The following is a 27388-nucleotide window of genomic DNA, read 5'->3' as shown; positions in this document are numbered from 1 at the left end:
AGAATGATTAAATTATTAATTAAAAGGTGAGAGTAGAGATATGCAAAGTTAGTGTAAAGAAGCAAAATTTTATCAGGCCTTCAAGATGTGACAGTATCCTGACAGCTAATAGAAAGAAGATTGTACATCATTCAGCTGGAGGCCTGATCTGTTACTGAAGCACGGAGTAAAAGAAAGGTGCGCCTGCCTGGGATGAATCCAGGCCTTCTCTAGGAGGGACAGGGTATCCTGGCTTTGATAGTAGGATCTCTCCAGAGTCCAGGACTTGAGAGGCGATTTCCTCGGGGTTCATTCCACCAGACATTGAAATCGTGTAACTCAGTTTTTTTGTCCGATTCTGTACTCACCAAGCAAACTTAGGATACACCGGTTTATCAGTAACCCGCAGACAGCAAGTGGACAGGCTGATCTGAATATCCGGTTGATAGTCTATAGTTCTCTCTGTAAATTCATAAATTGGCATTCAGGTTTTTTCAGACATCCCTCTGTTGCCAGTGTTGCTCACTCTGTGTGATTCTTACTTGTCCCGCAGGGCTCAGTTGAAATGTTCCATTCTCAAAAGGGCCTATTTATTTCTGTGATCAGGTACCCGGGACAGTTTCTGGCACAGAGTAGGCGCTCAACCTGACTTCCTTAGCTCTCTCAGTCTTTACTCAAATGCCACTTTTTAAATGAAGCCTCGCCTGACAACCAGATTTAAAATCAAAGCCTGGTTCCCCTCACATACACATTTCTGATCCTCCCTTTCCCAGCTCTACTTTTCTTTATCCTCTAGTCCTCATCACCTGCATTTATTTAGTTCACTGATAAATCTCAAGTGCCATGAATAATGTCTGTCCGTGTAGTAGGGGCAAGATCTGTTGAATTAAAATGTTGTGTTTCATCCACATGCCTGGAATGAATAGAGACAGTTTGAGCACTATTAATACATTAATCAGATCAATCGGATCAATTCTGGAACATGAACAAGATCTCATTTTTGACCAAAGTCAGTATCTTACATTATAATGCCGTTTTGATGAGTTTTGGTTAGGAATCTCTGTACCCTTACCTGTTAAGCTCCTAGAATACATGTCAGACGTGGAAGGAACACTGTGAGAAGACTAGAGAGGGAAGTTAGGAACTCTGTAACAGTTAACATTAGAGAGCATTTCGTGTTTGCCAGGCATGACTGCTTGATGCATGTTGACCCATGTAATTCTCTCAACCAACCTTTGAGGTCAGAACATTTCATAAATGAGGCAGCTGAGACAGCGAGAGGCGAAACTATTTGTCTAAGATTGTTCAGTCATAAAGTGGCACAGCCAGGATTAAAACTTAAGCTAAGTGACTGCGGTTAACAAAACTGTTTTATTGTATATTTGAAAGTTGCTAATGGAGTAGATCCTAAAAGTTCTCATCACAAGAAAAAAAAATGTAACTGTGAGGTGATGGGTGGTAACTAAACTTACTGTGATACTTATTTTGCACTATATACGTGGGTCATGCAACTTAAATGAATACAATGTTTTATGGCAATTATATCTCAATAAAACTGGGACACCTTAAACTCTTAACCACTTTGCTATCCTGCCACACCCTGTATATGAGACAGGAGCCAGAGCCTTAACCTTAGGGAAGGATGTGCCACAAGGTCGTGGAGAATCTCCAAATCCACAGACACCGTTCAGCATTCAGCGTCTGCCTCACCTATTTGTTACTGTTTCTCCCGATTGCTGTGAGGGCTGCCTCCCACCCACCCTCCCTGAACTCCGTATCCCAGCATCACCACCTTGTCAGGGCTCTCCCTTCACACATGCTGCCCTCTCTCCCTCTCTTGACTCTTCCAGGATCTAAAGATCCTCAGTTCTGCATTTTAAATCCTCTCCTAACTCCACATTTCCTTCAAACTACGGCTCCCAGCTTTTCCACTCTGCAACTAGAATACACTCATGGTCTCTGCTTTAATCAGCTTAGCTGGTTCTTGCCAAGATCACTAATAACCGTGATTTTGTTAACTCTAATAGATCCTTTTAAACCCTCATCTTAGTTTATCTGTCTTCAGCATTTGTCATCATTGACCAACTGTCATGTGTCCTTGAAGCTTCTATAAGACTACAATTAATTTTTCCCCCTTTTCTTCTGTTCTCAGCTTCCTTTGGGAGCGGTCCCTTCTTCCTTTGCAGGTCCCTTAAATGCTGCTGCTCTTCAGGGAGTCTAAGGCTTTTATGTCTTCTCACCGAACCTTCTCTGGACAATCTGTTCCCTTCTCATAGGCTCACGTACCATCTATTCAGCTCTATGCCACTGGCTGCGGGGTCACCATAAATGCTTAAGTTCAACGTAGTCAGAATGAGCCAGTTATCTTCATCCTGTATCTCCTCTTCCTATGAAATCTCTCCTAGGAAATGTCACCTCTTTCCATCCACTTCCCAGACCACAAATCAGGGTATGCATATAGTAATAAAAGCTCACACCCTACATACTTTCTCTGTGCCAGGCACTCTCATAAGCACTTTACATGTATTAATCCTGATATAAGTCCTGCCATTTTATAAATAAGGTGTCTGAGGCTCAGAGAAGTTGACTCACCTGCCTTAGCTGGTTGGAGAGTGTTGGGATTTGAATGCTGGCACTCTGGCTTGAGCTTGTAATCATTATACCAAAAGGGACATGACCCTTGACTTCTCTCTCACACCCTCAAGAAACCAGTTACCAAGTGTTGCAGATTCTCCGTGCTTCATCTCTAGGGGACCTCTCTAAAGTATAAATTGTTCTCCCCACTTCTGTAAACCTCTTCAGCACCTCCTGGTGGCCCTCCGGGTAGAGTTCAGGTATTTAACATAGATTTTAAGTCTCTTCATCATCTGACCTCTACTTCTGCCTCCTTATCTCTTGCAGCTCCCCATTCCTGCACTCTTAAGTATGAGTCATCTTAAGTACCAGCCAATGGAATTAAATTCTTCAAATTCTTTGAATGGGTCTCCTTTTCCTACAAGCTGCTGTCCTTTGTTGGGATAATTTCCTTCCCCTCTTATGTCCCAGCATCAGTGTCACTTCCACTGATGAGAGGGTTAGATGGCCTTCTCATGTACTTACCCCAACACAACACTTACGACACCATATTTTCATTATCACCTTACTTGCTTTTTAGTGCCTCCCCTAGATAGTGAGTTCCTTGAAGGCAAGGACCAGTCTGTAACCTTAATGTTCTTGTATCCATCCCCTTCTCACTGTCTCCTTTCCTAGTTCAAGCCCTCATTATCTCAAGCTTGGACTGCATGAGTCTATTAAACCTCCTCCCTGCCCCTAGTCTGTCTTTTCTTTAATCAACAGCAGAGGCAGTTTTGTGTAATGGCTGGCTTAACACTCTTCTACTTAAAACACCTCAAATAGATCTAGCAGCTTTTAGAAAGATGCCAAATGTTTTAGAATTACATGAATTTGTCTCTTCCCCTTCTTCCCTTACTAGCTTGAGCCTGGTAGTCCCTCCAGAAATATTTGTTCAGTGAATGAGGGACTATATCAAATTCAGTCAAATAGAGCCAAGGACAAAGAGTGTAACCAAAGAAATGCCATCTGGCTGCCAAGGCTTCCTAGGGCAGCATAGCCAAGATTTCAGTGGAGCTGGAAGATGGGTAGTGTAACTCCCGGGGAGGGAGTCCCCCAAACTTGCCTTATTGCCTTTGCATATGCCTGGAATATGCCGCTCCCATCAAGTTGGTAAAAACCATCAGATTTCGAGACTCAGTTCGAATATCCCTTCCTCTTTTAAGCCTCTCCCGACCTTTCTGGACAGAAAGAGTGTAAATTGCTTCAGCTTTTCTGTGGCATAACTTATCAAAATGTATCAGGAGAGATGAAGATATGAGGACTCTTCACCCTGGGAACTGTGCTCCTAGGACATGACTACAAAGAGCCTGGCCTGGTTATGGCGTTAGTAACCCACCCCACCCCCGTTCTCTAACCTAGAGGGAAATTATGCCCCTCCTAAGAAACAGAATTGGAATAGCATGGCTTCTTTACAACCATAACTGGTCAGAACACTTCATGATGACAGCTGGTATTTTCAGCCTTTTCATCCGCACTGCTAACAAAAATGTGTAAAGTGTCCAAACATAATAAAATTGTTCACAGCCTTTTCATGTAAACCTGTTACTCCAACCACCTCTCCCCTGACCTCGGGGGGGGGGGTCCATCCTAATTTAATATTGATCTAAATAAAACAGTTATACTGCCAGTAAATCATATATCTCAAAGTCAAATAGGAATTATTTTAAAAGTATTATAAGGACCTAATTAAAGCTTTCCACACAGATATTCATGAATACCTTGTTGGTAACATTAAAAAAAAAAAAACTAGAAAGAACCTAAACTTATAAACTAAGAGATTGGTTGAGTAGTATATCTGACAATGGAATATTATACAACATTGAAACTGATGTAAAATTAGATTTAATGTTGAATGAAATAACAGTAGGTTCCACTTTTGGTGGGAAAAAGTGTGTGTGTGTGTGTGTGTTTACACATGCACAGGAAAAAAATGAGTACACAGGATTCTTTCATTTTGCTCTTTTGCTTATATTTTCTCATCATTCTCAATGAATGGGTATTACTGGTGAATTCAAAATAATTTGTTTGGCTTGGAGATATATTATGTAAAGCATTTTCAGCCTTATTATTTGAAAAAAAATCTGTCCCTTATTCCATTTCAACTACAACTGTTTGAGGTTTGTAGCATTTATTTCCTTCAAGTACCCTGTTGTAGAATCATAAAGACCTAATGATAAAGCTAAAAGGCAAAAAAAAGCAACCAGACTGGATAAAGAATTAGGTAAGTTTGGATAAAATAACCAAGGACTGATAGCTAGAAAATAGAACTTAGTTTTCTTTTTCTCAGTCATTAACTTGTTTGTCTTCCGTTTTTAAAGGCATGCTGATCCCATTTTCAACCAAGAACTGCTTCCAGTTACTGCGTAACCTCAAGGTCCCAGCAGCTGGCTTTAAAAACACAGCAAAAAGTGGGCTCATTTTACAGTCGACTTCCAATGATGTTTACCAAAACCTGGCTGTGGAAGACTGGATCCACGACCACATGAATCTGGAAGGCAAGTCGATTCTCTTCTTCTGGAGGAATTCTCCCTCTGTTGTAATTGGCCGGCATCAAAATCCTTGGCAGGAATGTAACCTGAATCTGATGAGAGAACAAGGCGTAAAACTGGCTCGGAGGAGAAGTGGCGGCGGAACGGTCTACCACGATATGGGTAATGTCAACTTGACTTTCTTTACAACCAAAAAAAAGTATGATAGGATGGAAAACCTGCAATTAGTTGTGAGAGCTCTGAACGCTGTCCAACCCCACCTGGATGTGCAGGCTACCAAAAGACTTGACCTTTTACTTGATGGGCAGTTTAAAATCTCAGGAACAGCTTCCAAGATTGGCCGGACCACTGCTTATCACCACTGCACTTTATTATGCGGTACTGACAGGACCTCTTTGTCCTCTTTGCTGAAGAGCCCTTACCAAGGGATCAGGAGCACGGCCACTGCCAGCATCCCTGCCTCAGTAAAAAATCTCATGGAAAAGGATCCCACTCTGACCTGTGAAGTAGTGATAAATGCTATAGCTGCAGAGTATGCTGCTTGTCATCAAACTGATAATCACATTACCCTAATTAACCCAGCAGATGAGACGCTGTTTCCTGGAATAAACAGCAAAGCCAAAGAACTACAGACCTGGGAGTGGGTATATGGCAAAACTCCGAAGTTTAGTATAAACACTTCCTTTAATGTGCACTATCAACAGTCACACTTGGAAATTAAAGTATCCATAGACATAAAGAATGGAAGAATTGACATGTGTAACATTGAAGCACCTGATCATTGGTTGCCACTGGAAATATGTGACAAATTAAATTCAAGTTTTATTGGTAGTAAGTTTTGCCCCATTGAAACTACCATGCTGACAAGTCTGTTACATAGAACGTGTCCAGAAGACGATGAACTACACAGTAAGTGGAATATTCTCTGTGAAAAAATTAAGGGAATAATGTGATTCCAAGTAAATTTCTTAATATTGGCAGTTTCAATGAGAAAATAAAAATGTTTCAAGTACATTATATGTCTCTTAAAATAAAAAAGGCCCACTCATTCAGTAACTTCTCCTGTTTGAAACTGTCCATCACCTACCCTTGTCCGTATTTTCTGCTGACCTCTAGGATACTCTGTCTCTTTCTGCAACGATTTTCATACCTGGCAGCATTTGTATTCCAGCTCCTTCCTCTGACCATCTTGGGGTTGTACGACAACTGGACACTGACCTCAAGAGTTAGTTCTCTTTCTTGCCTCTGGGGAAGAGAACCCAAGCTTCTTGCTACCTCTCATACCTTCAACTCTGAACTTCTCCCTTTTAGTTATATTTTCTTACCCTTCTATCCTTTCCACCAACTCAAGCCTGTTGCACTTTCTAAGCCGGTAACTCTTCCCTTGTCTCTTGCTTCATGTCCCTTTCTTACTAGCATCCTCCTTTGCTTCTCTTGATCTGTCACAATCTATCATAGCCACCTTTTTTTTTTTTTATTCCACAACTGATTTTCTATATCCTAACCCCAGATGGCAGGCAATGCTAGAAGAAAATTCACCTAACCATGCAGATTGACCCAATTTCATCGTTTTCAGCTTGTGTTTCTTTGTTGTTGGTGTCAGACTCAGCTCAGCTCATATTTAGGATTGGTCACACAACTGAACAATGAATCCATAAATTAGTAGAAACGTAAAAATTTATTGTTAAATTCATACATTATAGGAATGATCTGTCCAAAGTAAAAAAAAAATCCAGTATTCATGTAAAATAGAAATATATAATGTAAATTAGGTTACTACCCATCATATTTTTTTTGTGTGCTTGTTATGAAAAATGTCCACTGTCGTTTCATGACATGGTCTTAAATCAAAATCACAATATCCAAGGGAAAAACGACTCTAAGAAGAGAAGAAAAGAGGTTTGATTTTTTTTTTAACAAAAAGGACCAGAGCCATTTTGTTAAAATAAAGAGTGCTACACAGTCACTCGTAAGACTATATCCTACCTGTGGTTTCTTAAAATAATCAAGACCCCTTCCAATCTTAATCATCCATCCATTGTTGAACCTATTGAAATGAGAGTATATAGAATTATATTCTAGACATTTAAGTGTGACAATTGTCAAAGCTGTAGTTTATTAAGTGTCAGCTAAATTTCCCCATGACAAGTAAAATCACTTCCTTCAGCGACACAAGTTGAACCAAACCTGGGGTTACCTATGGGCTGTGTCTATGACACAAAGCATCCAGAAAACCATCAGTTGACTTGTTTAGCAGATAAAAGAGTTTAATCATTAAATGAAACCTTCTTCTTGAATTTCATCTTGCTGTTGAGACTTTCCTGCTCTGCTAACAAGTGGCTTCCAAGTGTACCCAGGCAGACTGTGCAGGTGTTTCAGGGCTTCTGCCTAGAGGTGGGGGGTGTGAGCAGGAGGCCCTCTGGTGGGCATGACACAGCGTACCACCACGCCTACTAGAATGTTTCACAGACCATGAGAAGTAAAACCACATTAAATAGATATTAGCATCCCTAGGAAAGGAAATTATCCCAGTGCCATAACACTATGTGTTCAGCTGAGTCGACAGAAAAGTAATTCCTCTTCTCACACGACATAGAACATGTAAATTTTACTCCATTAGGAAATATGAAACTCACATGCAGGACAAAATAAGCCCGATTTTTTTTCTCCCAAAAGTGAAAAGATACTAATATTGAGCTTTATTGAAATGTTTAATATTTAAATTGAGTATTAAATGCAACTATGTAAAACTGATTATAAGAAATAAAAATAAGTATTTTTCAACTGCATAAAAATTAAAATACTCTATCCCACTAACCTAATTTCTCGGTCGTGTATCGAAGAAGAGTATTCTAATTCCAACAGCACTCCGTGACTTCTGAGTGACTCTTTTATTTCCTTCAGGCCACTACTTTGCTGCTCTTTCCCACCGCCCTGTGAACAGGAAAAATGCAATTTTCTGCCTCAGTTATTAGTATTTTGAATTATTCCTAAACTATGCAATGTGAACCATAGGTGAATTAAAATGGGAAGATTCTATACTAGATTCACTGTTCATTACCTCAAAGAAGCAACCAAAGAATATGAGGTAGTTTAAGAGCAATTGATTTATCAAAATAATTGGTTTTTTCCAATGTGAACACAACTCTGTCCCATCTTCTATCATTTTTTTTAATAATTCTGTTTAGTTATTCAGATGGGGCTTCCTTCTTCTCAAATTAATCCTAGAAATAGGAGTTGTTTAGAAGCATTCCTATTTAAATCAAAATCAAGATAGAGATGATAGAAATTGTCAATAGTACAGACAGTACTGACAAACTATTTGAATAAGAGAACTAAGCAAAGTGACCAAATGCAAGATACAACATACTAAAATCAATGCATTTCCCCCAAGGTCTTTTATGCCTGTAAGTTCATTCCCAGGGGAAGAGCTCTGGAGCACGATGTCCAGGTTTGCCCTGCTCAGACTACAACCAGCAACTGAGTAAAGACAATGAAGGTAAGAAAGAGTACATGCTCTCAGATACCTACTTCTTCCAGGGAGGTGAGAAGATGGATAGTTTTTACTTTACACGGTCCCTTGACAAGCATCTCACAAAATCGAAGAAAGTTATACAGCTGAAAGACAGGAGGAGAATTTGTTTATTACTAACTGGTACATTTTAAATAACAACTTTTCATCATATTTGAGTGCAGTTCACCTACCTGATGAGTATGTCTAATATAAGGGTCTTCTATCCAAACTTCCGTAACTGTTTCATTCAGGTATTCTTGAAAAAGTGACTCATAACTGAAACCTGTCGCATTCTCTTCTATTTTAATTTGCTTGTGGTATTTTCCAGCTACAAAACACAAGCTTCAATAATAAAACCAGTAACTACTTACATTCTGTTTATACATATTACATATATATACAGTGATAAATCAGGATTGATCCAAGTTGACTGTTTTTTAAACTAGTGCACTCAGCAAACATCTCCCAATGTCTACTTTGTACTGACACACTGCAAGACGCTGCACACACAAAGGTAAACAAAACAAACCACTCCACGGGAGATTTCTGCCTTCACAGGGGCCAGGCAAATGGGAAAGTCTAGAGATTTGGAACAGTTTCTTGAGCTGAATCCCATAGATCAGGCAGTTTATTCAAGAGAGAGCCATATTTACAACATTACAAATCGACTATATTCAATAAAAATTTTTTTAATGAAAAAAAAATTTTTTAAAGAGAGAACCAAACATATAAAGGTATCTAATATTCCTGTCACCATGAGTAGAACCACAAGCTCTAATTCAGTGGCCATCTGGTCCTTCTCTTCAGATTTAAGTCTTTTTATGTCTTACAATTTAATAGCTAACGTATTAAACATATAAACACAGCATAATATGGAGTAGAGAGTGTTTTAAGCAGAAATTTATAGCACTTAACAATCCAAGCCAAAGACGAATGCCACAGGGCCAGCAGGGTCGTGCCATTGTTTTTGTTCATTCAAAATGAAAAATTATTAAGTTATCTAAGGCCTTTAAGGTTTTTTTTTTCTTAATATGACCCTTAATGGTAGTTTCTAATTTATATGGTAGTGGCACTTTTAAACTTTGGTTGAAAACCAGTACTTTGGATTCTGTTCCCAGTATTTCTGCAGACAGAATGTTCAAAACCAGGCATTGGTTTTCGAGCCACGCCAGCCACGGAGGTTAATTTAACCTAGTGTATTCAAACCACAATGCTGGTGGTTCTGTGTTTCATCAGTGTTTTAGAGGGACACTGCATTGTAGATTTCAATTTGAGATGAAAAAAACAATTTTATTTCCTCTCAACAGAGGAGTTCAGTGTGGGTATGGGCTAGTGCAGGGTCTCAGGAAGACGTGGGGAGGGGGCGGTTCTAAGGACAGTGAGGAAGAGCAGCTGCAGGCTGGAGGCAATGGCTTTTGGGGGTTTTGGAGGGGCAGGTCTGGCACTGGGTTTTTGCAGAGAGCAGTCCCTCTGGCTGTAGAAGGCAGCAGCGATGAGCAGGGGGCGGCAATGGCCTTTATGTCCATTTCTTTGTAAACTGGATGCTCAAGAGTAGAGAGCCAACAATGAACAGGGAACCACACTCCTGCATCTCTAGTCATCAGGAATATCTAATTTCTGAAGCATTTTGATTCACAGCAAAATCTCAAAGAAGTCCCAGCAGTTTCCTGAGCTATTTTAATATTTTGGTCATTTTATAAGAGGAAATACAAACAAAACACAGGATTTACGTTTAGTATTCCACAGCAGCATTGCTTATCCAGGAGTCCACACATGAGCTTCATGGGGATCTGTGAATTCCTTAAAACCGTGTGCAAAGTTCTGCAGTAAGTATCGCTGTCATCAGATTCTTAGGAGGGCATCTGACCCCTACCCTCCCACTGAGAGAAAAAAGAAGGTTAAGACTAGCTCATTACAGGCGAGCAGAAATGCAGAGGAGATGTGCGAGCCCTCAGGGATAAACGGTCCCAACCATGCACAGCTCCAACGGGCACAGCCAGAAACACTGGGTGAAACAACAGCTTGTGCACACACTCTGTGAAACAGCCTCCTTACCTTCTTTTTCTTGATCCAAGTATTTCTTTATGTTTTCTGCTCTATCCATGTACTCCGAAATTCTTTTTCTGAGATTACATTTCTTTGTTTCATCTTTGGTACCTACAAATTAAAAAATAAACTAGCAGGTTTCAAAAAAGGTTTCCTGTTTGGTACAGGTATTATTTCTCTTATCTCAGGTTATCCAAAGATTTCCTACCCTGTGGCATGGCTTGCCTTGGTCCTAAAATACACAAATAATAGGCCCAAATTTGGCTTAATCATGTAGGACCTTTATTTTTGCACTACCCATCTGAAGCAGCTTTATTTAGAAGTGGGGACTCTGACACACTGTGTGTCACTGCTGGGGACACCAAATCTGGGGAAGCAACAAAAGTGGCTTATTACGTGTCAAACCTGAGTCTGAGCACTATTTTGTCATAATTACCCATCAGTTTGAAATCTTAGCTTAATCAAAAGATAGCAAAAATATCTTTCTTTTTTCCACAAAACCAGCTTCTCTTCCAGACTTCTCCTTTATGTTTATGCTCAGTAATTTTCCCAGTCACCTTAAAAATGTAAGGTATTTTTGAATATACATTATCAATAAAATCTTACCCCAGACCCTACCCTCAATCAGTCACCAATTCACTTCCGGTTCCTTCCCTCCTCCCTTTTAATATTGCTTTTATTTTCTACTATAATTTCATTTTTAAATACTGTTTTTCAAAACATTTTATTTTGAATTAATTTTATATTTATGGAAAAGTTACCAAAATGGCACAGAATCTCTTCAGATTTCCCCAACAGTAACGTATCACATAACCATAGTACAATAATCAGAGTAAGGAAATTAACAATGAAACAACACTATTGGCTCGAAGCATCTGGAGTCAGAATGTTTTAGTTCAAAGCTTGCTTTGTCACTTTTGGCTGTGTGACCTTGGTTAGTTACTCAACCTCTCTGCATCTTCATCAGTTAACACAGAAAGAGTAATAGTACCTTAGAGTGCTGTGAACGTGATTAATCATGAAAGAGACTGGCATGTAGGAAATACTCAGTGTCATCAATATCATCATCATCTACATAATTATTTCCCGTACATCTCACGCTGGGCTTCCTTTAGAGACCCACATCATCTAACATATCTTTTCTTAAACTCACTGTCCTTTGCTACTGCCTTTGCTCTACTTTCCCTGTCCTCTGTGAATGTAGTTGTTCTTTGTTAATCATCATCCTTGATCAGCTGGTAGAAATTTGATACCACAGATCCACTCTTCAAACATGCCTTGGTTTTCTGAGCTTGAAATCACACAGCTATTTTTGATTCCCATTTGAACCTCACTTCCACATCCAATCATGTGCCAATGCCAGCAATTCAATATCCACTCTTTCCCCTCCTTTTCCTAATACTGGTGTTACCCACCCCCCCCCCAAGTTCATTCAGGCCCTTATCACCTCTCATCTTGATTCCTGCAGGAGCTCCCTAACTGGTCTGCCTGACTTCAGCCTCTTCAGGTTAATGTCTCTCCGACACTCTTGCCATACTCATTTATTCGAGGGGTATTTATTGAGAACTTACTGCATGCCAGGCATGGTTCTACTCACTGGGGACATAGCAGTTAATAAAACAAGCACAATTCTCCCCTATCATTCAAGTTGGAGGAAAGACAATAATAAAAATACACTGGCAAAACATGTACATTAGATTGTGATAAGTTCTATTAAAGAAAATAAAGCAAGGAAGAAGGGTGAGGGGGTCTTGGGATGGGGGCTGTAATTTTATGCTGGCGGTCAGGGAATGGCCTCTTAAATAAGGAGGTATTTGTGTAAATACTTGAAAGAGGAGGAGTATGCCACACAAATATTTGGGAGAAGAGCATATTCCTAAGAGAGACAAGCCCTGAAATGCAACTTTCATTACATCACTCCTTCGTAAAAACTTCAAATGGTTTTCCCTTGTCAATAGAAAGAGTTAACATCTCCTGGTAGTCAAGGCCAACCACAGTGTGCTCCAAGCCCCGGTCTACCTTTAAACTTTACTTCTCACTCTTCCTCTATAGACATATGCTAAACCACACTGAACCGCTTATTTGGTAAAACGGCACAGACAGGATTTGAACACTTTTAGCTGAATTTCTGAAATTCTACTTACTCTTCCAAAGCCCGTATCAGAAGCCACCTCCACCTTTCCACCCTGAAATGACCTTTAGCTGTTTAAATAGTCCTTGCACTTGTCTACATCGCTCTTGGAACTTATTCCCTGTGTTAGAATTACTTGCATTTATGGCTGAACCTGCAAGATCATGTCACTGTTTCTGTAATCACTACATCAGTGGAGCACACAGGGGCAGATCTCCTGGGACTCCCCTGCTTCAGATTCCAGCACTGTACACCATCTCTCTTCTGGGGAGTCAGTACAGCAGAGTCTTTAAAGCTTTGGGTTGCAATTGTAACTCTACCAATTGTGGCAGAACTGGGAAGCGAAATTTACTTTTTTATGCTGTGAAATAAGGATAACATCACCTCCTTTATCAGAGGGCAATTGCAAGGATCAAACAAAATCATGCTTTTAATGTGCTCCGCACACTGCCTGACACACAGCACTCATAAATGACAGCAACTCCTTCTGTCATCATCACCATCGTCATCATCAAATGGTCCCTGCCCAAGGTAGAGTTTTATAGTTCTGAGAAAAGCACCCAACCTTGAAGAGTGGCCTCTGCTGTCTCAAAGTTTCTAAAACACAAATTATAAACACTCAAGCTAAAAGGCACTGAGGAGGGTGGGGAGTAGGGACTGGTCTTAAGTCACTTTGATACATAATTACTATGTACCAGGGACTGTCCTGGGTGTTAAGAGTTATGTGGGTACCTCTCAACACTGAATAACTGGAAAAAAAGTCTTAAAATCCTATGCATTTCTCACACCGAATTTCAGTACACCCATTTCCCATAAAAAAAAAAACCTTTCTTCTTCTACCTCGAGATGATCTTATTTTCGTTTACTTTCAATGAACATGTTTAATGAGAAAAGAAAGTAAACGGGTGTAATGAATACATTTTTACCTATCACCTAGATTTTAAAACTGCTAGCAGTTTGTCATATTTGCTTCAATTTTCTTTTAAAGTGAAATCAAAGTCAGACATCATGACAATTCTTCCCCCAAACATTTCAGGCTGCACCCCTAAAATTAAAGACAGATTTCAAAGAAACACCATACAGCCTAATAAAGTTAATTTTAATGCTACCTAATCCATATTAAAACTTTCCAAATTGATCCTAAAATATCTTTTACAGTTCGTTCAAACTCAAGTCCTATCAAGGCTTATATATGACATTTGGTTATGTGGCCCTTAAAATTCTAGAATAGTAGTCCCTCTTTTATTGACATCAGTCCATTAAAGATAAAAACAAAAACAAAAACAAAAAAAACCCAGTACACTTGTCCTGTAGAATATTCCATCTTCTGTATTTGCTGGTTTCTCGCGGTGCATAGGTTTCGTTTTCACTCTCACTCCGCCCAGAGACAGCGGAAGGCAGCTCCTTTTCGTCTAGTCCTCTCTCCCCGGCTCATCGCTCACCTTTGAGAACCTGCAGGAGCAGGTCAATCCCCTCCTGGTAACACACCAGAGCCTGCGGGTACCGGGACTCGGACTCTAGTTCCAACGCCCGCTTTATCACAGCGACTGCAGCTGTGCTCCCAGGGTCCTGCCCCGGCCCGGACCTCGCCATCACCCGGAAAACTCGCCTCCGCCTCTATCTGGACCAGGGAGGGTGGATCAGCGAGTTCCAGGAGCGGCCACGTGACACGAGCGCGCCTGCGCTCTGTGTGGATGGCGCCTGAGTGGGAGGGACTCGGCCGGAACTAAAGTGCTCCAGTGTGCACACTGTGACGGCCAGGTTTGAGTGTGACGTTCTTGGTCCTTCCACTTCCGAGCTTCCCCTCGGAGGGAAACTTCCGGCTGAACGACATTTAGCAATCTCAGGTGAGTGGGGAACTAGTGGCCGAAAGCATTTTGCCACGAGTTCATATCTGGAAACTCTATACAGACGCGGATTGATTTTTCTCTGTTCAATTCAGGGTTTGCGGGTCACGGTAACTGAATGGGTCTGCGGCCAAAGACGTCCCTTTGGCTCCTGAAAAGCCCTTGGCAGACCGGACTCTGTTTCCCATTTCGAGGGATCCCGGGACGCGGCCTGTTGAGCCCCGCGTCCTGGAGCCCGTGGACAGAGCCCCCTCAGCTGGACAGACTGAGGGGTAAGGGAGTTCAAGTCTGTTTTTAGCATTTTTTGTGCTTCTGCTTTATTCATAACTTAAGCTTTCCACTGGGGTCAGCCTAAGTAGAATTTTTTTTTTGCTAATGGAGATGCAGGGTTCCCTGATATAAAAACTGCATTTTTAGAAGGCAAAACCCCCCGGAATTGACAGTTTAAATATTTACCGTTTTACTAAAAGACGTAATTTTGCAACCATGTTTTGATCACCCCCTACCCAAAGCTGCGTGTTCTGCGATTTTTTTGGTTGTTTTTTGACTCTTGCACTTACGAAGACTGCCTAAAGTAGTTAGGCATTAAGAGTTCAAAGAAGAAACATTTCTTGCCTTTAGAGATACTGGTTTATTGAAACGGAACTTACATGTTCTGCATTTTCTCTAGTGCCCCCCCATCATTAAATAGATGTCTTTTTAGAAAAGGAATTCGTTTTTTTTTTTTTGAAGAACGGTAACATGCATGGTCATAGTAAAAACAACAACAAACCTATCACACATTACAAGGGGGAATAAAGGAAAAGGCGCCCTGGTAGCCTACCCTCCTCTCCTCAGGGATGCTGACGTTTGTCTGATAGCCTTCCAGAGTTTTTCTGTGTTTATACGCACATTCACAGACACCCCCCCTTTTTCTTTAGTGGAAATGGGATCATACTTCTCATATGAAGCATTTCTTTTCCTGCTTTTGCGTCTGTGCAAGAGAAAACTTACTGTACAGTAAAAGACAGTATGATTGCTTCAAGGTCAACAAGTTTTGTGCGGAATTATTAACAATAACTTTTACTTTGTTAAAACTTACAACTTTTGATGGTCACACCTTCTGAATTCTGTAAATGAAACTTCATTCAGCAAAAATTAATTGGCTTCCACATGGCAGTGCTGCTTTAGGTAGATGCTTGGGATACATCTGTGAATAGAACAAGTCAAAAATAACACAAAAATTTAAAAATCATTGTCCCTGTGGCACTAACATGGTATTGGGTGGAAACTGACTATAAACCACAAACCTAACAAATAGTTAAAAATATTAGAAGATGATAAGTGCTTTGGAAAGAAAATCAAGTATGGTGAGAGAGGTCGAGAGTGCTGACAGTTGCAGTGTGGGTCAAAGTGTTAAATAATGGAATCAGGGTAGACCTCGTGGAGAAGTTGAGGTTTGGGCCAGAAGTTAAAGGGAGTAAAGGGATTAGCTGCCTGAATGTCCAGGGCATTCCAGTCAAGGGAGCATGCCTGCTCGGCAGGCTGGGGACCTGCTATGGGGCCAGTGTATATAGCGATGGAGCAAGAGAGTAACTGAAGATGGAGTCCTCAATGTGGGGGTTAAGGACTGGCCCTCAGTCTGATTGAAATGGAGAGGAATTGGAGGTTTTTCGTTTTTTAATAAGAAAACTTTTTAACATTAGAATAATTTTAGATTTACCGAAAAGTTGTGAAGACAGTATGGAGTTCCTGTAGACCCTACCCCACGTTTCCTTTTATATTAACGTCTCACATTAGTATGGTCAGTTGCTATAATTGATGAACCAGTATTGGTGCATTATTAACTAAAGTTCAAACTTCATTCAGATTTTCTTAGTTTTTACCTCATGTCCTGTGACTGCTCCAGAATCCCATCCAAGTTACTACATCACGTTTAGTTGTCAAGTGTTCCTCTTGACTATGACAGTTTCTCAGACTTCCCTTGGCTTTGATGACCTTGACAGTTTTGAGGCGGTCAGGTATTTGAGGGGGTCCTGGTCAGGTATTTTGTACAGTGTCTTCCAGCTGGAGTTTGTCTGATGCTTTTCTGTTAGAGTGGTGTTAGGGGTTTGGGGGAAGGAAGACATAGAGGTGAAGTGCCATTCTCCCTCGTATCAAGGATATGTGCATCAGCTTGACTTTCATCACAGTTGATGTTAACCTTGGTCACCTTGAAGATGTAATGTTTTCAGGTTTCTCTAGTGTAGTGGTATCCCCCCCTTTCCTATACTGGACTCTGGGAGCAAGTCATTAAGCATATCTTCTACTTCAGGGGTGATAACTTTACTCTGCCTCTTGGTGGGGGAGAACAGCTACATAAATTATTTGAAATTCCTCTGTAAGGGAGATTCATTTCTTCTCTCCCACTAATTAATTTATTTATCTGAATGTATCAGTATGGACTCATGGTTATTTTATGTTTTGGATTATAAGCCAATATTTTGTTACTTATTTTGTTGCTCATATAATTTCAGCTGTAGCCGCTGGGGGCCCTTTCAGTTGGCTCCTGCATCCCTTTGACATACCTGCATCATTTTGATTTTTTTTTTGAGTAGTTCCTTTATAGCACTACAGGATACTCCAGGCTCATCTTTGTGTGTTCCCTGATGCAACCCTATAATCAACCATTTCTCCCAAGAGCCCTGGTTCCTTTTATCTGAGAATGCTATTAGAAACTAAGGTCTGGGCACTAGGTGTGCTCATTGCTACTGGGATACCATTGCTTTTAAATCCTCTCAGCTAACAGAGCTAACCCATGGGTGTGTACGTATCTGTAATTATTTATGTATTTATCAGTATCTATATTAAGCTGAATGTGAGTTCCAACACAGATCTGTATCATTGGATCATGTGTATCATTCTAGCCTTCCTCTCTGTCTTATGTGTGATCTCCCACTCTAACAGTGAGAAACCTGGCTCTTTGGAAGGCTTTGGGTTGGCATGATCTGATTTCGGATTTAATGAGATGACTGCTGCTGTGGAAAAAAGACCTTAGGAAAGTTAGAATGGAAGCAGAAAGGCTAGTTAGGAGGCTTTTGTTAAAATCTAAATGATAAGAGATTTAACAAAGCCTGAAGCTAAATAACTTGGGTTAGTATCTAATGCTTAACCTGGGAGGAAGATGTATGGTAGAGAAAACAATTGAGCATTACGTATTAATTCAGACACTTTTCAGCAAACACTGGGTGCCTGCTGTCCATCAGATGGTGTTCTAGATGCTGAGAGTAGAAGATGAACAAGACAAAATTCTCGCTTTCAGGGCACTAAGGATATAGAGTTAACTCTTCTAAAACTGATACGTAATTAATTTTGAGACTGGTTCTGTTGCTGAGAATTTTTCTAAGTCAGGCCCTTTTAAGGGGACATCTTGCATTGATTCCCACAATTTCATTGTTTTGTCCACATCATAGGAAAGACCTGCAGAGCTTGAGTGAGCCAGACACTGGTGGACACTGAAATACAGCACGTGCCCTATTTTGGTATGTTAGGGTATTCTTATTATAGTAAAGCTCTGTAATAATTTAATAATTTTATAATAGTAAAAGCTACCATTTATTGAGGTCTTCCTATGTGCCAAGTACGGTTTTAGGTGTTTTTAGAATAATTCATTCGCAAGATAGGTATTTTCCTTCTGTCCTTTGGGGGGAAAATTGAAATGCACAAATTAAGTAACCTATTCAAAATATACATGTAGTTCATGAACCTAACCTTTCTGCATTAGTTTAAGCCAGTATAGTAGGCTATCATTGTTTTGTATCTAAATAAACATGACTTTTAGGTTATAAAAGCAGTGCATGTTCATTAAGAAGAGCTTAAAAATACAAATAAGCAAGAGTTCTGCTTTACTTTTTCACAGGAGAGTATTAAGATTAGTGAAAATATGCTGGACTAGGTATTAGAAGAATTGAGTTCCAGACCATTAACTCTCTTAAAAGCTGGGTGCCCTTGGGTAAATGATTTTCTTCATAAGTAAAGTAAGAGGATTGTCATTTCTAATTAGGATTTGAGATTTCTTCAGTCCTTTCCTGCTCTTTAATTTTTTTGATTCTGTAGCAAAGCATTCTTTATCTGCCCTTGCTGTTGAAGTTTTTTTAAATGATAGTAACCTCCATTGCCCATTTTTGTTGAATCAACCTAGGGTTTAAGTCTTTAGTGAAAACAGGATGTGATTAATGCATAATTACTACCTGTAGTTTTCTTGAACTCTGAATAAATCATTCATTATAACTTAATTCTTATCCTTATTGTATTAAAACAACCGAGATTTTACTGTTAAACATCATTCAGTTTAACAATTTGCCTAGTTTTTTGTTACTACAGAAGGGGAGGGGCTATCCATTTCCAAGACACATGTGACCCCCGGATCTGTTTTCTGCTTCTCACAGCCTCAAAGGAGAACTGTCACCATACTCATGGCAGGGATTTTGCGCTCCATAGTTCAGAGGCCCCCAGACAGACTACAAGTAAGTGTTTCTTTTCTAGAACTAACTTTTTTTTCCTATTCCTTAAGAATAGGACTCCTTAAGAACTTTTTCTCTTTTCTAATTAATAAACATACAGGCAAGTTAAACTTTTAAGTTCTTTTTTTTAAACATATTAATTTTTTTTAATGTTGAGGGTTAATTTTGTTAATTTATGGTTTATCTGCTATTTTATTCCTAAAGATTTAGAATCACAAAAAGACCTGTTCCTGGAGAACATGGTCTTAAAAGATGGGTTGTGCTGATTCCCCTTGGTCTGCCTTAATCTTTTTTAAGTTTTAGGGTTTTTTCCCCCTTCAATTATGAAAAGAGTCCATTTCCAATCAGAGAAAATTAGAAAAATACAGAAAAACAGAAAGAAGAGAAGCAATTTCCAGAGACCATTACTGTTTGTACTTTCATGTATTTCCTTCCAGTCTTTTAGACATTGCAGGAGTGTAGCCTAATCCATTCATGTGGGCCAGAGTCTAGATGTGACCCTCTGCTGCCTTTAGATGGTAATAATATGGGGTGCTCTACATACTTACCTTAACCTCAGATTATCCTGGGTGGTCAGTATCATTTCCTTCTTGTAGCTGAGGAAGCCGACCCTCTGCGAGGGCCAGTATCTCACGTGTCACAGCTGGTAAGTGCAGGGCCCGCATTAGATGCCCCGTGTTTCTGGTGTGTCAAGGCCCAGGTCTATCAGGCCTCCTCCCTGTCCCTCTCGCCATTTCCCTCCTGCTTATTCTCCCGTTATTTCTGCCATCTCTGCAGTACCGGGAGGGTGTGAAGGGAAAGATCACTGCCCACCCAGAAAGGAGTTCCCTGGTATGAAGGATGGGCAGAGAATCCTTTTTTTTCGTCAGCCTGAGAGAAACCAGACTGGAGGATTTGTAAAAGGAGCAAGAGTCAGGCGCTCGGAATTGATGGCATTGTTGGGACTAGAAAGAAAGCTGGAAACTCATTTTGGCTTTCTTTTACACTGTATTGCTGAAGGTGAATTATTGTATGTTGTCTAGAGCACACTGGCAGACTACAACCGACAAGCCAGATTCAGCCCACCACCTATTTTTGTAAAAGTCTTACTGGAGCACAGCCACACCGATTCATTTACACGTGGCCTGTGGCTGCTTTCGCTGTGCAGTGGCAGACCTGTGACTTGGCAATGGAAACTAGCCCCAGAGCTGGAATATTTATTGTCTAGTCCTTTACAGAAAAATATTTTTAACTGCTGGTCTAGAAATTAGTATTTAATGTGTTTTTTCTTTGTAATATGTTAGTGGTAAGATGAGATGTATTCGTTCAGCTAGGGGGCTGAGATAAATCTTTAATAATGACAAGTTGGTAAGAACAGACGTTTGTCACCTAAAAACTGGTAAGTATGGATTTCTGTACTATTCAGAGTTCTAAAAAACAAATGTTTTGTATCATATTTTAGACGGTGACAAAAGGCGTGGAGTCTCTTGTTTGTACAGATTGGATTCGTCACAAATTTACAAAGTCAAGAATTCCAGATAAAGTAAGAACACGGTTTTGTTTTTCTGTTACTATTTTTTAAAAACATGTTTATGCTTTGAGAGGTACTGGTTTTTGTAATATTGAAAACTTTCATGTTAAATTATTTGTGGGTACAGTAGAAATGTAGAGTTTAAAACAGAGTAGGATTTATATAAATAATTATTAAAGACAAAGATGTGCCGCTGCCCATCTGAGTAGTTGGTTTTTATCATCTCAGAATCTGTGCAGGAATTACACTAAATATTAAGGCTTTTCCCCTTAAAATTTTATGTTTTCACATTGCCATTGTCCTGAGAAGACAGTGTGTCTTCCTCATGAATGTGTGGCTCACTTTCTGTATCAACTATTGCCGGTTTGAATCTTTGAGTTTTCTCTGCTAGATTGTGTGTACCTGTCTTTCTCTCGGAAAACACTGTTTAAGCTCTCAATAGATTTTTTAAACATTTTTTATTGATTTATAATCATTTTACAATGTTGTGTCAAATTCTAGTGTTCAGCACAATTTTTCAGTCATACATGGGCATATATACACTCATTATCACATTTTTTCCTCTGTGATTCCCTGTGCTATACAGTATAATCTTGTTTGTCTATTCTACAATTTTGAAATCCCAGTCTATCTCTTCCCACCCTCTGCCCCCCTGGCAACCACAAGTCTTTATTCTATGTCTATGAGTCTATTTCTGTCCTGTATTTATTCTTTGTTTTGTTTGTTTGTTTGTTTGTGTTTTTGTTTTTTAGATTCCACATATGAGTGATCTCATATGGTATTTTTCTTTCTCCTTCTGGCTTACTTCACTTAGAATGACATTCTCCAGGAGCATCCATGTTGCTGCAAATGGCGTTATATTGTCGGATTTTATGGCTGAGTAGTATTCCATTGTATAAATATACCACATCTTCTTTATCCAGTCACCTGTTGATGGACATTTAGGCTGTTTCCATGTTTTGGCTATTGTAAATAGTGCTGCTATGAACATTGGGGTGCACGTGTCATCCTGAAGTAGGGTTCCTTCTGGATATATGCCCAGGAGTGGGATTCCTGGGTCGTACGGTAAGTCTATTCCTAGTCTTTTGAGGAATCTCCACACTGTCTTCTGTAGTGGCTGCACCAAACTGCATTCCCACCAGCAATGAAGGAGGGTTCCCCTTTCTCTACAGCCTCTCCAGCATTTGTCATTTGTGGATTTTTGAATGACGGCCATTCTGACTGGTGTGAGGTGATACCTTATTGTAGTTTTGATTTGCATTTCTCTGATAATTAGTGATATTGAGCATTTTTTCATGTGCCTTTTGATCATTTGTATGTCTTCCTTGGAGAATTGCTTGTTTAGGTCTTCTGCCCATTTTTGGATTGGGTTGTTTATTTTTTTCTTACTGAGTCGTATGAGCTGCTTATATATTCTGGAGATCAAGCCTTTGTCAGTTTCATTTGCAAAAATTTTCTCCCATTCTGTAGGTTGTCTTTTTGTTTTACTTATGATTTCCTTTGCTGTGCAGAAGCTTGTAAGTTTCATTAGGTCCCATTTGTTTATTCTTGCTTTTATTTCTTCTAGGAGAAAATTTTTGAAATGTATGTCAGATAATGTTTTGCCTATGTTTTCCTCTAGGAGGTTTATTGTATCTTGTCTTATGTTTAAGTCTTTAATCCATTTTGAGTTGATTTTTGTATATGGTGTAAGGGTGTGTTCTAGCTTCATTGTTTTACATGCTGCTGTCCATTTTTCCCAACACCATTTGCTGAAGAGACAGTCTTTATTCCATTGTATATTCTTGCCTCCTTTGTTGAAGATTAGTTGACCAAAAGTTTGTGGGTTCATTTCTGGGCTCTCTAGTCTGTTCCATTGGTCTATAATAGATTTTTGTTTTGTTTGGTAGACTATTTCTTAGAGCAGTTTTAGGCTTATGGAAAAATTAAAGTACAGAGAGTTCCCAAATACTCCCTCCTCCCACATCTGCAGTTTCCCTATCAACATCTTGCATTGATACACATTTGTTATAATTGATGAACCAATATTGACACATTCTTAACTAAAGTCCACAGTTTACATCAGGGGTCACTGTGTTATGCATTCTGTGGGGTCTGACAAATGCATAATGTCCTGTATCTGCTGTTACAGTATCACACAGATTAGTTTCACTGCCCTAAAAACGCTCTGTGCTTCACCTGTTCATCCCTTCCTCTCACCTTCCAACCCCCTGGCACCCACTGATCTTTTCCCTGTCTCTGTAGTTGTGTCTTTTCCAGACTGTCATATAATTGGCATCATATGGCATATACCTTTTCAGACTAGCTTCATTCATTTAGCAACATGCAGTCAGTGATCCTTGATGTCATGAGTTGATAGCTTGTTTCTTTTTGCTTCTTTAGCTAGCTATATACTTCATCAAAATAATGGTAAGCCATGAGTTAACTAGAAAATCTCCAGCTAGATCTAAGGAAAATGTGAATTTGAAAGGATTAAGTTGTTTCCCATTAAAGTGGCTGGGGGCTCGGAAATCAGTCAAGGTTCCGGAAACAATAAAAGCTACATTTTTATAACCTGAGCTTTGTGGCTGTGTAGTTTCTTTCTTTTTATTGCCAAATAATATTCCATTATATGGATGCACCGCAGTGTGTTTATCTATTCATCTATTGAAGGACACCTTGGTTGCTTCCAGTTCTTGATAGTGGTGAATAAAACTGCCATAAACGTTCGTGTGCAGGTTTTTGTGTGGTATGCAACTCATGTGAGGGAAATACCTAGGAGTGCAATTGCTAGACTGTATGGTCGTCTGTTTAGTTTTGTAAAGCCTGGTGTTTTTTTTTTTCTTTTGGTTTTGTTTTCCCCTATTTTGTATATTGTGGTAAAATACATACAATATAAAATTTACTGTCTTAACCATTTTTAAGTGTATGGTTCAGTGCTTATACATACATTCACATTACTGTGTGACCATCACAGCCATCCAGAACTCTTCGTCTTGCAAAACTGGAATTCTGTACCCATTAAACAGTGACTCCTCATTCCCCCTAACTCCCGGTCCCTGGCAACCACCATCCTCCATTGATTTTTTTTTTTGAAGATAAAAATAGTATTACTTTGATACCTTTAATGTGCTTAATATTCTTTCATCAGAAATCTCTTTGCTTTTCACGTCATGGTCTTTCCACAACTGTCGTGTCTATATCGTTCCATCTTTCTTAGACTGTAAACTTCTTGAAGGAAAGGCTAGATTCAGATGTTAGCTTTATTTAAAACAAGTTAGGTGATGGTTTTGATCGCCAGCTGTAGTGAACGTGAAAACTTTAGAAACTTCCTAAAAATGACTCTGAGATGTGCATTTCCCACCCTTTGCCTGAGCAAAATTCTTCTGAACTTACTCCTGTCTTCTCAAAGAGTGTCTAGACCTTGGTGCTTGGATAACCCATCAAGTTATCCAAAATTAAACTCATTGTCTTACTTTCCCTCCAAACAATCAAACAAAAAGAGGATGCTTCTCCTGTTTTAATTAGGTCAGTTAATTCTATCCTCCTCCACCTGATTTCCCGGACTAGAGACCTTTGAGACTGTCTCAACCCCATCTTCTTCCTCACCCACCATAAATCCATCCATTTGACTGCCCAAAGTCCCTAAATCAGTCCTTTTCTGTTACAGCTGCTGTTGTAACAGGCTCTTAGACCACAGCCCTTGGTGCTTTCTGAGTTTCCTTGTATCAGTCTCCACATGTAGTTCGTTTGATTCTCTTATAAGAATTTTCTTTCTAAAACTATCTTTGAAATGTCATGTTGCTTCAAACCTCCAATAGCTTTATATCCCTTCTGGAAATTTCGAAAGACTAAGCATAGTTCAGCATAGTTTAACTTCTCCTCCTGCATCGCTTTTCATGCTTTTTTTCTACTTTCTTCATGTAGAACCGCTTGCTTTTCCCAAATATTTCATGCTCTTCACACCATTTGTTTATATTTTCTGTACTTTTCCTTGGCGCACCTCCCCCACCCTCTGCCTGCCACCCTTGTCCTCACCCTGCATCTCTTCAAAATCTCTAGAAAAATGCCCTTAATGCTGCCCCCCTGGAGACAACTGTCGCCAACGCCTTCCACATACTTTTCTGTTATATGTCTTTACAGATGTGAGTCATCTTGTCCACGGTGCTTCTCTGGGAGCTTTCATCACTTAGCAATATCATCTTATAACCCTCCATGATAAGTTAATGATTGGATAACATCCTTTTTGATTAAAATACCATCTGTGTGTTTTTTCTCAGTCAAATTCCCCAGAGGTACGACTCCTGGCCTAATATTTTTGAGGCCTTTATACATACAAGCATATTTATATATGATTGTTAGAATCATATTTAGAATTTAGGATCATATTCTTAGAATCAGTATTTATGGAATATGTCACATATACACACTCCTCACGGTATAAATGAAACAAATACAAGATCCTACTACACATAGTGGTGTGGAAATTTGACATTTTTAATCAAGAATATATGATGACCATCCTTCAGTGTCAGTACCTACAAAGATGGTAAACCTTATTCATTTTAATGGCAGCATTGTATTCAGTAGGATACATCATAATTTGTTTGTTTGCATCATACCTTATATAATTATATTGCTACTAGTTTTATTAGAATGTATGCATCATTATTTAGCAGTTCTACTGAGGAGTAGGGATGTGGCCTTTAAAATTTTCAGTATTACAGATAGTGTAATAATAGACATAATCCTTATTCAGGGTTGCAGCCCAGTACATAATTTTTCATAATACTCTCTTGTTATTGTGATTGTAAATTAATATTTGTCTGCCTGATTGAAATGGGGGGAGGGATGCAGTCCAATGTCCAGCTCGTACAGTGCAGTGCATCCTTCTGGCGTTTCAGCTCTTCGGTGTCATCTGGTTGCTCCTGCTTCACTCTTAATAAAAACAAAACAGAACAGAACAAAACAAAACAAAACTCTTGCTCGTGTGATACGTTTCTTAGACTATGAAAGTCTTAGAGTCCATCTGTGTGAGTAATCAGGCTGGTGGAAGTGTTCAGTTTGAGGATGAACATTATAGAAAGATTACAGATGAAAGCATTATTTAGTTGTTCAAAGTCTTTTTAAGAAAAAAATAAAGGAGGTACAGAGAAACTATGTAAGTTGAAAATTTACCTTTTATAACCCCCTCCTTTCCAGGTTTTTCAGCCTTCACCTGAAGATCATGAAAAGTATGGCGGAGATCCACAGCACCCTCATAAACTGCACATCGTTACCAGAATCAAAAGCACAAAAAGACGTCCGTATTGGGAGAAGGACACAATAAAGATGCTGGGACTAGAAAAGGTGTGTAACTGTTTTACTTGCCTTCAGTGTCATTTAAGTTTGCTTTACATTTTCTGCATTTAAAACTTTAAGGTATAGATGTAGTATTTCTTTTGCTTCAATGTATTATTTCATGTACTGTATTTGAAAGTCTGATTTAGGCAGAATGGACCTTCCCCTTAACATTTTCCTGAAACACGGGACCCTCTGCCCTTCTGAAATTGATCCATAGCATTGTTTCCTCTGTTTGTAGGCTCACACTCCTCAAGTTCACAAGAACATCCCTTCGGTGAATGCCAAACTGAAAGTGGTGAAGCATTTGATAAGGTTTGTCATTCGTTATTCCAGCTGTTTTTTTTAAAAATGGGTTCCCACGTGTAACTCTAAAAGCATTTTCTTCCGGCACAGAATCCAGCCCCTGAAGCTGCCGCAGGGACTTCCAGCAGAGGAGGACATGTCCCACACGTGCCTCAAGAGTACGGGGGAGCTGGTGTTGCGCTGGCTCCCGGACCCTGCGGGCCAGGGAGCCGTGAAGTCCTGATGCAGCACCGCTTCTGAGGGAAGAGTGCAAGTCGGTTTGCTTTAAAGATGGTGAGAGAGTGTTGTCATTAAAGTGTATCTTAAATTCTCGTCGTTTTCACTGACCAGACAGGGTGTGCCTCCTCCTGGGCAGAGGCTTGGAGGTGTCCGTGCTGCTGGGCGGTTTAACCTTCCTCCCTCCCTCCCTAGTAGTTTCACTGAAAAGTGAGTGAGAGCGGCGCTGTTTGAACGTGGAGGTGCGGATGTCTCCTTAGCAATCTCAGTAACTTTTTGAAAAACTTGTTTTCTTGTTTCGTCAAATTCAACAAATTCTATGAGTGGCCATCCGAGTGAACAGTATGTTATGTGCTGGAGAAATCCAGAGCCGACCAGGACGTGGCTCTTCCCCAAACTGGGAACAGAGAACCGAGACTCAGCCAGAGGCGCTGGACCTGGGTGCAGCTGGGTCCGCCGCCTTGCGCTGTAGTGTCTGCAGGTACACGTGTGGACTCGGCTTTGTTTTCTCCTTAAATCTAACACCGAAAATAGTATCTTTTTTCTAATTACAAATCTAATTTGAGCTAAACCTTATTGCTAGTCTTTGAAATCCTGGAAACCTCTGCCAACAGGTGAGGTTGCTATGTGAAAGAAGAGAGAGAAGGGAAAAATCCTTTAGGGAAAATGGTTTTATTTCCTTTTTTTTGTATTTCGGACACGTGGATGGGCAGGGAGAAGTAAGAATTTGAGGAGAGATTCAATACTGGGAAATTGGGTGGCAACTCCTTAAAGATGGTGCTGAAGACTCTGAATTCTAGATGCCCTTTATTTTCCTTTGTCTCTTGTAAGGTTTGGCGCAGGCGACAGTAGCATTGGCCTGCTCACTGTTTGTGGTCCCACTGTCCATCCTGTCACAGGTCTTGATGTGTTCAGGCACATCAGAAGTGCTCCCTGC

At 39.9% G+C, this 27388-nt stretch overlaps 2 protein-coding genes across 4 annotated transcripts; one reads left to right on the top strand and one right to left on the bottom strand.

Moving 5' to 3' along the window:
- Positions 1-4703: 4703 nt before the first annotated feature.
- MITD1 (microtubule interacting and trafficking domain containing 1) lies at positions 4704-14462 on the bottom strand. Of its 2 annotated transcripts, none has more exons than XM_031691997.2 (7): positions 14215-14462; positions 10651-10752; positions 8787-8923; positions 8613-8699; positions 7900-8015; positions 7068-7128; positions 4704-5173 (listed from the first exon to the last, which is right to left on the bottom strand). In XM_031691997.2, the coding sequence occupies exons 1-7, from the start codon at positions 14363-14365 to the stop codon at positions 5012-5014; spliced, it is 816 nt and encodes a 271-aa protein (XP_031547857.2). In that variant the 5' UTR covers positions 14366-14462; the 3' UTR covers positions 4704-5011. The 2 variants fall into 2 exon arrangements, with proteins under 2 accessions (XP_031547857.2, XP_006203943.2); XM_006203881.4 differs by lacking the exon at positions 4704-5173 and adding an exon at positions 6741-6960 and having other exon boundaries at positions 14215-14461.
- A 9-nt stretch (positions 14463-14471) lies between these two features.
- Positions 14472-26542, top strand: MRPL30 (mitochondrial ribosomal protein L30). 2 transcript variants are annotated; one of them, XM_072951337.1, is made up of 7 exons: positions 14538-14619; positions 18051-18119; positions 19026-19103; positions 20542-20622; positions 25792-25938; positions 26171-26244; positions 26326-26542. In XM_072951337.1, the coding sequence occupies exons 3-7, from the start codon at positions 19053-19055 to the stop codon at positions 26456-26458; spliced, it is 486 nt and encodes a 161-aa protein (XP_072807438.1). In that variant the 5' UTR covers positions 14538-14619; positions 18051-18119; positions 19026-19052; the 3' UTR covers positions 26459-26542. The 2 variants fall into 2 exon arrangements, with proteins under 2 accessions (XP_006203998.1, XP_072807438.1); XM_006203936.4 differs by lacking the exon at positions 18051-18119 and having other exon boundaries at positions 14472-14619.
- The last annotated feature ends 846 nt before the right edge of the window (positions 26543-27388 follow it).

Source organism: Vicugna pacos, chromosome 28 (assembly GCF_048564905.1).
Source record: "Vicugna pacos chromosome 28, VicPac4, whole genome shotgun sequence".
In the NCBI taxonomy this organism is placed as follows: Eukaryota; Metazoa; Chordata; class Mammalia; order Artiodactyla; family Camelidae; genus Vicugna; species Vicugna pacos.
The sequence above is the reverse complement of the archived record's forward strand: the minus strand, read 5'-3'. Positions and strand labels throughout refer to the sequence as shown.